At 39.4% G+C, this 11,790-nt stretch overlaps 1 protein-coding gene across 1 annotated transcript in view; it reads left to right on the forward strand.

Annotated features, from left to right (window-relative positions):
* Window positions 1–4,167, forward strand: part of SPAG6 (sperm associated antigen 6) — a gene marked incomplete at its 3' end in the record, with an annotated part of 36,619 nt that extends 32,452 nt beyond the window's left edge. The window contains exons 10-11 of the mRNA XM_080611459.1: window positions 1,710–1,855; window positions 4,101–4,167. Of these exons, the coding sequence (XP_080467585.1) occupies window positions 1,710–1,855; window positions 4,101–4,167 (213 nt within the window). The remainder of the gene's footprint in view (window positions 1–1,709; window positions 1,856–4,100) is intronic.
* Window positions 4,168–11,790: the final 7,623 nt, after the last annotated feature.

The raw sequence follows: 11,790 nt of genomic DNA on the forward strand, positions 1-11,790 counted from the left end.
TACTTGTCTGGCATTTACTTTTCTGAAGTATACATTTAAAATTAATTTCTCTGCAGTAAAAGCATTTTTCTCTCGTCTACCATAGTTTGGAAATTTCCTATTCTTAGAGCTGTGGTGTATTACTTATTTGGCCTTATTTATATTATATCACAGTAAAAGCCTTATTTCTGAGCTGTGCTTCAGAGCTGGATGCTCTCAATTCTTGGTGCTGGACTGTGTCATTTAAGCATTATCATTTTCAGGGTCTGTGCAATTCTGTGCTCTCTCAGCTTGGACAGAGGGGAGGGACTGTCTCAGAGGTGCTGTCTGCTTTAGGGCCTCTTCCAAGAGAGTTTTCTGCTGTCTTATCCAGCCTGGGAGTCACAGTGTGGAGGAGGAAGGCAGGGAAAGGGCCATATCCTGTTGTCTTGCTGGTTCCTCCTTGGCAGTTCTTGTTGTGGGAGATAGGTGGAAACAGCTGTCTTCAGTTCCTACAATGAAATGATCACAGTTGTTTCTGACACTTATACAGAGCATATGATAAGAAGTCTCTGTGTTCCCTTGATTTTTCTTTACCTGTCTGTTGATTTCTTTACCTGTCGATTTCTTTTCTTTGTCTGTCTCCTTACAGGGGCCAGAGAAATGAAGGCTGCTTGCCTATATGTGTGGCAGCAATCTCATCTTTCTTTTCCTTCATCTTTTTATGATCTTTTTTCCTCCTTCAAGTCTCTTGTTTTACACTGAGATACCATCAAATTTATGGCTTGATTTGTCTGACCAGTGTGAAGGCTTACAAAATGCTTTCATCCCCATAGTATGTAACTCTCGGAGTTGGTTTTAAACCCATCTGGTTTCATTGTAGATGCAGCTGATGTCTTGCATTATCTCTCTGGGTTCTTTTTCCCTTTTTTAAAAGTATTTTTGCAGCCCTGTGGGCCTGTGGACTACATGCTGTCATTCTCTCTTGCCTGGCCCAGCCCCCACCTCCTTCCCTCCCTCCTCTCCCATCTTCTGGACAGAGCTGCATATTGGCATTACTCGGAGCGCAGAATGTATTGTCTGATCATTTCTGCTTCTCATCCCCTTTGGCTGCAGAAACTTCACATTTCTGCTTTGTGTGTGTGTGTATTTGTAAAAGGCTTCCATGGCTACACAGTGTGTTGTAGGATTTTAATATCTAGGAATTTAATAGTAGCATGTAATGCTTCAAGGCTGCATTGTTCACTTGCAACTATTCTCAGTATTGTTTTCATGCACTAATCTATACTAGATCATTATAATGGTATAAAATTCTGCTATACAATTAAACTGTGGGAATTGACATAAAAGACCTGAATAACTTGGTTTAAGTGGAACAGATGCTGTTGTTATTCTATGTTAGTGTTCTGGTTTTATTATCTACTTAATCTCCACAATCTTACGGTCTCTGTAGGAATACTTCAAGAAATATAATTTACGTGAAGATAAATATTCAATTCATTATCTTTATATATGTTATGTATTACAGTACATGTTATATTGTGTTATAACTATAAAGGGCTGGTTTATGATTATTTTTCCTGTGCAACTGGGTATTAAAATACAGTAGTCATTACACATGTTGTACCTCTGATGTTCCATTTTGTGTGTCCTCTGAATTAAAAACAAATAAGCAATATTTGACCCTAGTAGCATAGAGATTCCTTTAAAAGAAAATATTATCTTTTTTTAATGCACTTTGCTGTGTGTAGGTGTTACCACATGACAGTAAAGCACGTCGCCTCTTTGTAACAACTGGTGGACTTAAAAAGGTTCAAGAAATAAAAGCAGAACCTGGGTCACTTCTTCAGGAATATATCAACACTATTAACAATTGCTATCCAGAGGAAATAGTAAGGTAGGGAAAATGAAATTTAAAAAATTCATACTTATAACACTGCTAGATGTTTTTCACAGGAACAACTCAAAGCAAGTATTTCATAGATTAATTTAACTGCTACATCAATTTTGTTTCTATAAAACCAGGTTAACATTTGGTTAACTGCCCCAGTGTTCCAGACACATACTTTTGAACACTGTCTGTTTCCTGATTATATTTGGAATCAAATTTCTTTGTCTGTAAAAAACAAAACCAAAACCTTACCAAACCCCCTCCCCCAAAAATCAACAACAACAACAACAAAAAGCCCAAATAATTAGGCTCTTGCAGGAAACTGAGAAGAAAAATCAGTCCTGCCCTACGCAGACAGACTCTGAGGCTTCAGCACAACTGCTCTCATATTGACAAATGTCCGTGGGAAGTTTAGTTTATCTTGGTAGCTTATTTATGGATTACTCAGGCTCTAAAATACCAGTATTGGCGAACCTTCGGTTGCATCCTTGACTTTCCTAAGAGCCTGTCTGAACTAGTGTATTCAGAGGCTCCTTTGAAACTTCCTCTGATGTACAGAGGGTCCAGAGGCTCTCCTGCACAGTGGCTCTGCCCACAGCTGCCCTTCCTCCCCCAGCCTCATCATGAGGCTTAAGTGTTATATAAAAGGCCCATACACCAGCTGTCTGCACCAAGTTGAACTTTGCCCTTAATGAATACAGAAACACTATTAAATAGCTTACAGTCAAAATGTCACCATCCTAAATTGTAATAATGAGAGAAATGCCCTCCTAGATTCTAGATATCCATTTACCAGTCCTTCACTCCATCAGCACATCAAAAGGATGTTGTACTTGTGCACTGCCTCTACAGGCTCTGAAAATCTGCATCATCAATTTTAATTACCCCAACAGAGTTCTTCAGCTAATAGTAGCTACAAACTAAGTCATGCAACATGAAGCCGTGTTTGTCTCCACAAGGAGAAGCCAGTGGTTTTCAAATGACTAAAAATCATAAGGAAACTTTGTTCTGCAGCTAATACTTAAGAGGGGGGAAAAGGGGCATTTGCTTACGCTTTTCTGGATATAATTAATGTTTCTTTGTTACAGCTATTTTTTTCCCCCCTGTAAATGAAACAAGGTTGCTTATGTAGGCTGGGATGTAATAAAGAAAAGGGCCCCTTCGAGCATCTCCTGCTTGCCTCTTTGTGCTACTGCCTGATGTTGGTTGCGCTGCCTGAGGCACAGCTGCTATAATAGACTCCAGCTCTGGGTTTGTCCTGGAGACCTGTGATTTTAGGCTGTTTGCAGACTGAATATAATAATGCATTGAAAAGTTAGCTTTACAATCGGCCAATTAATATGATTTTTAAAAAGAGTTACACTATGCAGAAATAATCCAAAAAATGAAAACCGACAAGGTAAATGGATCTTCCTTCAGTGCGGAAACATTGGGGATTTCTACTTTAGTACAATTTAAGCATGGATTACATGGGGGGCTCAGACATAACAGTTTACATGCCTACAAAACCAGAAATGTACTGAGATGTACGGTTTTTAGAATAACACAGCAATAAATTTTAGATACTCTTAACTTGGAAAACAAGAACTAAATGCAGCTTTGGTGATGCTTGCATATTGGAAGCATGTAGCTGGTCCATTGTGGAAAACTAACTGAATGACAGCAGGACAATAATGGCACCATAGAGTCCCTACTCTAATGAAAACCTATACGATAATCTCCGTCCTTGAGTTGGCATTAGGGAGAGAAGGTCATTGTGATAAATTTTTTTTGTTCCAGAATCAATGTCTCTTGCACTGATGGAGACTTCACATTAGCTTTGGGGTGTGTGCTTATGCTTGATGAACAGCAGTAGACTATTGTTGTCTGGCAGCCTATGGTTCTGTGTAAACTCATGCTTTTTTATTAAAGGCCATAATTTCAAAAGAAGTTAACATCTACATTTCTCAGTAAAGACAATGCTTATAGCTGCTGAACCTATCTAAAAGCTAGCCAGCTACCAGGACCAACCACCTATGTGCCCTAAAAGAGGTTAAACATATTTTTGAAAACCTGACTTCCAAGTATGAATGATAACATAAGTTGAAAAGCAGGCTCTTAAAACATTGGAGGGGAATAACTGTAGAATTCCTTGACTAGTGTTTAATGTTTAGGATTTTTTCCTGATCAATAGAAATATGAATAGTGTTTTGTTACTTAGCATAGAACATGCCTTGTAGTCTAATGCACAAACAAAATATTTCTCTTTCAGGTATTACTCCCCTGGATATTCTGAGATACTTCTGGAAAGGGTAGAAAATTACCATCCAGTTTTATAAACTTCAATTTTTTTATTAGAGCTGTATTTCACATGTATGCCTTTATGACTAATACAAATACAGCTGTTGAAACTGCTCAAACTCCTGTTTGATTCTGTAATATCCTACTCCTGTTTGAACTACTGGAAGAGCTCAGCAACTTCAGCAAGCTATATTTTGTTCTTTATAAACATGTTTGTTGCTAAGTTTTTGTTCGTTTTTGTTTTCCTCTAACATTGCTACCAGATATTGCAGCATATATGAATGGAATTTCATGCAGGGGTGATGATTTATCACAGAAGCTTTTTTAGAATCAGTCATTTCCTTTTCCTTCAACATGAAAGGTTTGTTATTATCTCATTCAAATTTTAACCTTCTCAGTACTGTAACCATTTTCCCCTTTTGCCTTTGCATATTGTTTGGAGCTTCCCAAGCTTCATGAGGGGGGAAAATAGGTGGCCCCTGTGCTTTCTCTAATTATGAAGTCTGTTCTGCTACCTTTCAGAAAGTAAAGTGATTTTGCATCTCCAAACATGTTAGTGGCTGCTAAATAAAGAAATAATTAAAGCTGGTGATGATGATAAAAGGGCTGAATTCTGCATATTATAGTGTAGGGGTCCTGATGTGGTGGATAATGTATGTTCTACGAAAGTCCTCCGAGTTAAGGCAGGACTCACTATGGAGGGAAGGAGCAATACACTGGTGTATGCATCATTGTTCCTCTTGTAAGGGACAGAGTGAACTTAGAATATGACAGGCACAAAGAGAAGGACCTTGGGAGGTTCGGCTTCATTTGGGTTAGCAGCAAATTTGTGCAGCTCAGACGACAGGAGAATTGCTTGGCTGCAGGAACACTGTTAGAAATGTTCTGAGCACATTCAGAGGAAACGTGAGGATACTTGAGTCCCACTGATCTGAGTGGTGGGTCTAAGGCTGCTCAGTACTTATTCTGCAAGAGCTGAAATTGCTGCAAAATTGAGTTGAGAAACGCTTGGAATTTAGTCTTGAAGTTGCAGATCACATTGACGTGGAGGTTATTGAATGTATGAGCTCTTGCCTATCTGTAGAACATCCTGGAACTGTGTTTTTGCTTTTTATGTACAGTGAAAAGACTTTTAAATTCAGCTTTCTCCTCCAGTGTACTGCCGTGGCAAGGAGCAGCATACAACTTTTTAGTATCCCTAATATGTAGTTGTCATTTACCGTTTTTGGTTCTTCTAACCTTTTTTCTTTTCTTCACATGCAATTTTTCATTTGTTGTATTTCTTTTTTTTTCTTTTCATTTCTTTTCCAAAGAGCAGTAAACAGTGTTTCTGGAACAGGATGTTGGAATACTGGCAGCCACAAGGAAAGGCAGTATTTGAAAACCCCTGCAGGAGAGAAACTTGTCTCCTTTCTTAAACATATTAACTGAATGAGTTTATAAAACAGGGATAGTCTCTTCTATTACTTGTAAAACAGGAGCAAAGACTTACTGCAGTTGGAAATGATTTAGAGTGGCTTTTCTCTGCCAAATTCCAAACGACTATTTTCTCTTATTCTTGTCAGCATATTTTTCAGCAGTTCACAAAACCACTGATGGGCTATCTTGTGTTAAGGTTTAATTCTACAGAGGGTTGAGCTCTCACTGTGAGGTACTTGGTGCTCTTAGACTGCTCTTCAGGAGGAGCAGGGTACGTACAGTACCTGGCTGTATGAGGCCTAACTGAGATGGAAGCTGTTGGTGTCATGAATGCGGGTATAGAAACCACACCAGCTGGGTTGTTTCCTTAGCCCACATCAGAGTAAAAAGTCTTGGAACTAACTTCTACCAAATGCCTTTTCAGTTTTGGTATTTATATTCTGACATTATTAACGTTAGGACACTAGTGGAAAAAACATTAAGTCTATTAAAAAGATTGTTGTAATACTCAGTAATTTTCTTACATGCATTATGGTTATTTAAAAGTTAAATCTTGGATAATCTCTGAAAGAAAATGTAATGGAAGGGCTTCCAGACAGTCTTGAAGGATCTGAAGCCTTTATTTACCCTAATGGAACAAAAATGGTGCGTAGGGCTGAATTCAGTTGCAGTGCAGATGGGAGGCAGGGTAGGCATGGAGCTGCATACCCATGGCTGCATCATGTGCTTGGGAGCACACCCACACCACACAATGCTAATGTATATGTTTTGTGCGGAGAGAGCAAAGGGGCTTCAATCCCCTGACAAATGTGTTCCTGCTGTGTCACACTGTGCTACACTGTAAGGATTCCACAGGGTTAAATTTCAATGCCTAAACAATTTGTTCACAGTCTTTTCACAGTCTTTTTCTGATTCCTGACAAAGGGAATGATTGCACAAGGCAAACCTTCAAAGCGATCTGATTGTGCAGAGCACAGTCTAAATCAGACCTAGCATAAATATATCTTTACGCCAGCTAGGCAGTTCTGTCCTAGGCCATTGGCTGTTTGGCCCCTCGTTGCAGGACTCTCCTGGATGGTGTCACATCCTATTAGGCTGGGGCAGTCCAAAGTCCCCTCCCACATATTTTGAGACCCCCCTCAGCTCTCCTTTACTGGCAGGCTCCTTCCTTGCGTTGTACGTACACATTTATGGCTGGAGGCTTCCCTGAAGGTACACATCTGCACAAGGCAGGTCTAGCCCTTTACAGGAGAATTATTGCTAACTCGTATTTTAGGCATACATTACTAGGGCAAGAGTTGCTTTTTTTTTATCTCCCCTGTAATGTTTCACAAGGTCTGATATACAGTGTTTCTATTCCATCCTCTTTTTTGGCTTAAGTCATAATCTAAAGCTGTATTAATGTTTGTAATTGCTACTCTGTCAGGTTTCAAGTATGTATCATTTGTCTCAATTTCATAGAATATAAAATGCAGATTTGCATTTTAATTCATTGTGTAAATGCTGTTTTCATGCTGGTTTGTAACTGTGATGCTAGAGAAGATGAAGAACAGGCTCATTTTGCAGCTTGAGCCTGATACCACCTTCGGATGTTTGTCTCAGGTTACCACCACTCAATAGTGCCTACTTCTGAGCTTCTGACGTACAAGCGTTTTGAGTAAGAGTCCTTCTCTGTTGTGGTTTAAGCCCAGCCGGTAACAAATACAACTCACATTGGCTGCTACTGCTGAAGCCAGGACATTCTCACAGAGGTGGCTTATTAAGACACACAAAGAAAATTAAGCCAGTGCTTTGGCTGAAATAAATGTAAGCAGAGACAGTCCTTAAATCATTTTGCCAGTTCCTTTGACCGCAGCATTGGGGTTTTCCAGCCCAAGTCTTTAAAGATCTTCTGGGGGGGCCTGAGCCATGATTTTTGTCTACATTATTACAGCTATTATTACATCTACGGATGTAAACCACAGCCTTGAAAGAACATGCGGATGTGTAAAACTTTACCATATTTCATTCAGTGGATGGATTAACTGGCCTACAAAAGCTCCATTCTTTATCTGAATGACTGGAAACCAAGAGGATCTGAAAAGGGGAAATTCAAGGAGTTCGACTTTTGTGCATGTAATATGTTCTGCATTTCCAGAGGGATTTACCAAGGGATTGCTTTGTCTCATCTGAAGTGATCAATCTGCTGGAGATCTGCATCTTAACAAACAAATGAACAAAATGTTGAGGGAGCTGAATGGAGCTGGTGAAGGAAGAAATGAATCTCATTTTCTGAAGTGAAGCATAAAGTTACTGTAATTGGGAAGTGGATGGAATGTGGGTAGATCCTCAGTGTTCTTGATTTCGTCTAGGGGCTTGTGAATTAGCTTGGCCAAAAGGGAGTTTTAGGTATACCATGATACCAGGATACCATGGGATAGCCTTCAGATTCTGGTGTAAATCATAGTCTTCTGATTTCTGGGCATGTAAGGATGGCTGACTATTGTCTGTTCAGGTGAGGAATCTGTGAAAGCATTCTTGCCTCAGCATCTTCCTTAATAGCTGTTTGGTGTCTAGTATCTTGGTGGTTAGAGTTTTAGATCTTCCTGTGTGACATGGGTAGAAGGGAAATACAGAGTAGCACTAGATTGCAAAGCCAGTGGTTTCACTTCTTGCGCTGACATAGGATTGCTTTTGTGGGCTTGGATGATTATTACAGATCCCTATGTATCATCATCTTCAGATGTGAAGTATCTGTTATAGTCCTTTGTTAACTTGCAGAAGTGCTGGGAAAATTAAATTCATATAAGAGGTCAGTGCAGCAGAACTAAAGTTCTTTATAACTAATACCATATTTAGAAAGGAATATTGTTCAAGAACCTACAAAAATGTACCTAAGAAATCTTTGAGATGCTGATTTTTAGAATCTGAGTTGAACTGAAAGCCAGTGGATTTTGTGAGTTTCCACATCTGACACAATTTGAAGGGATCTTGAAGAAAGAGGAAATTAGAATGTCTCTCATGACTGTACTAAAACTATTGATGTCATTTTTGTATAATACTTAACTGTTAATATTGATGCTACTAAGCTGTATTCTGTAGTCAGCTCTATAATTTAGCTAGTGAAAATACTAATTACATTATTACCACTGTACTGTATTTCTAGATACTGCACAAAAGATTGAATTAGAAAATACATATAAGCGATACTAAAGCGTGTTTTGGTGGTGAGAATGCCTTTTGAACCAGAAAATGATATTGTGCTGCCTTTCACAATAAGTTACTCTTACTTGGGTTAAACACATATTGCAGTTTTTTGTGTTCCCTCCCATCTAGAGGTCCAATAAAGAGGCTCACTGAGTACTCTGCGAACTGCTGAGGGCCATGATCTACTCTATGTGGCGGAAACCAGTTGTGTTCAATATCATGCATCAGCAAGCTATGGAGAGGAACAATGTGAGTGTACTAATGTCATAATCTTAACAGACTTCCAGAGATGTTGAAGGCTTGCTTTTTCTTTGTTAAAATATGCTTGTTCCTACCTCCAACGTGAGTTAAAGATCCTTCTGTAAGAAAAATTGTATTTTGAGAAGGGGAAGGTGTTTTAATGTCTTTAAAACATGTTCTTGATTATATTTTGTGTCAAAATCAACAACAAAGCCCTTTTCAATCTTATGACAAGATATATGCCCTTTGCTGTCAAGGAAAGTTTTGTCTTCACTGATATAGACGAGTGATGTGTCTGATCCCCATAGTCCTCTTATAATTAGGTCTGATGGCCTCTGTACATGTTCACCTTTCAATATTAGGTCAGTGTTAAAGCCATTATCAACCTAAAAGGTTGGATTACTACCAAGATTCAGCCTTTGTTGCCCCACAGTGCTATAAATTATATTACAATCTATTGTTAAAAATTAATAATATGCAACATAGAGGTCTGATGGAATCATGTTAATGAGAATGCTGAAGCTTCATTGACTTGCAATATCATTAGAGCTCTGAGACAGGTTTATAGCCTTGTGCAAAGTATATTTGTGTTGGTTTAGACACAGTATTTATTTGGTCACACCCAGCCAAATGTTTCCTTACTAAATTAAAATAAATGCTGGTTAGTTCAATGAGCTACAAAGATATATAGCATAATATCAGGTTCTCAAGTCACAGAAAATAAGCCCCAACAATGGAAATCAGTAGAGGATCAAAAATGATGGATATACTAGAGTGAATATGAACAAAGAGGGAAAGGAGTTTACTGAGTTGGGCACAGTTAATTTTTTATAACTCAAGCAATGTATAGAATTTGGAAAGAACAGCTCCCATTTGTAGTCTGCTCTGATCTTTATGTAACCCCTACCTGAATACACATACGTGCATACTAGCAAGCATGGTCAACCAGAATGTAATTGCAATGATTTCTGTATTTGCTTTGCAAAATTTGCTTCTATAAAGCATCTTTAGTGGCTGGAGGAGAGCAGGTCATTGGCAGGTCCTCTGCTCACTAATGCCAGCTTTATGGTACTAATTTCCATTAAGGTCAACAGCATCCACCTGATTTCCTTTGCCATGAGAATCAGGCACTGGATCTGCATCACCGATACTCATTTGTGGTCTGAACAGCACTGCTTTATGCTGGAAATAAAGCAGAAGTGATAAAATTATTTTTTTCTTCCCCAACAGTGCTTCAAATGAGGGGAGGGAATGGTAAGAAAACCTTTCTAGAGCTTTTAGGGAATGGCTCATGCTCTGCGTCGAAAGCTGAAGCCCCAGCTCTGCAGGGCATGAGATAAAAGAGAGATTAGAAGCATCAGTGACATATTGGTGTTGCAGATGTTACCTGCTTCAGGAAATGAGTATGTAAGGAAGCATCAAGTTTTCTGTCTCCTTTCATGAGTAATACCTCCTTGCTGTGGCCACCTCCAAGTTCAGTCATGGGGCTTGTTGTCTCTGCCTTCTGCTTTGAGTCCAGGTGGTTGCATCAGTCAGTAACACAGTGGCAGTGCTGCTCATGTGCCGGATCATGATTCCTACAGGCATTTTTGTTTTATGGGCACAGAAAGGAGAATAACTCCAACAATTCTATAAGCAGTTTAACAACATGGAATTTTCTTGCTTTCGGTCACTCCACAACAAATCCTATGCCAGTTTATCTGTGAAGACTACAAGGGCTCAGACCATACCAGAGAGGGAAATTTGACAGTGGGAGGCTGGGCAGAGTTCAAGGGCACCAGACCTTGGGCCTGTGCTGCTTGTAGGCTGTCACAGCCAGAAAGCTGACGCTGAACTCAGTCTGTCCTTAAGTGCGTGGTTTAAGACCGCACCCTGCCCTGGAAAATGCAGAGTACAGCACATACTCATAGGACTGAGAGGCTTTACAGATTCCTTTCCCCTTCTCTGTCCCATGTCTGTTGGCAGCTGTGCACCAATGGCTGGCTGGCTGGCTTACCTGGCTGGCTCTGTCACAGGGAGGACTTCCATCTCTTCAGAATATCCCAGGGGTGTTCATTAGGGCTTTGAAGCTGAAAACTGTTATGAGTGCTAAGTGTTATTACTGTTTACCAGTGTGATCAGTCCGTAGCTGACCTGAAGTCATTTTGTTGTGGTAATTCCCTTGTTTGAAGTGGAGAAAATGAACCATTTTGATGACAAGGTTTTAAGAAGCTGCCATTTCAGAAGCTATAGTTATGCCTGTGATACATTGTCCTGTCCCAACAGCAAGGGTGGAAACTTGGCATTTTCTCTGAGGTGTGGAGCTGTGGTTTGGACCATCACCCAATATTTATGTATCCTTTTATATCAGACATGACCTATGAGTAGCAAAATCTGTTAAAATTTTTGCCATTGGTTCAAATTATCATAAAGTCACAAATTGTTATTTTAGGCCCTCCAAGTGTTTTCTAAATTCCTGATTTTGTGTTTATGTGAATCTAGCCATGCAATGGGAATGTTTGGTAAAATTGCTGTTTAATTTACAATGGAAGAATGCTTTAGCAGCTGTTTTATAGCAGCTTAACTACTGTGACCTAAATGACTGCTCTTAAGAGGTTGAAAAGTAATTGGAAAGGTGAAAAAGTGCAGGACTGTTCTCTCCCTCCCCCTTTTTTATTTATTTTTTAATGTTGTGTGTTTCTTTTTAAAAACATCTTTGCAATGGCTTTATAAGCAATTCGAGTTCCTCTTCGGAATTCACATGGGAGAGTAAAGAACGCCAGCTTACTGGGACTTGTTCTCTGACCACCTGAGAAAAATGAGGTTTTCATCCTTTT

Source organism: Psittacula echo, assembly GCF_963264785.1.
Source record: "Psittacula echo genome assembly, chromosome: 2".
Lineage (NCBI taxonomy): Eukaryota > Metazoa > Chordata > Aves > Psittaciformes > Psittacidae > Psittacula > Psittacula echo.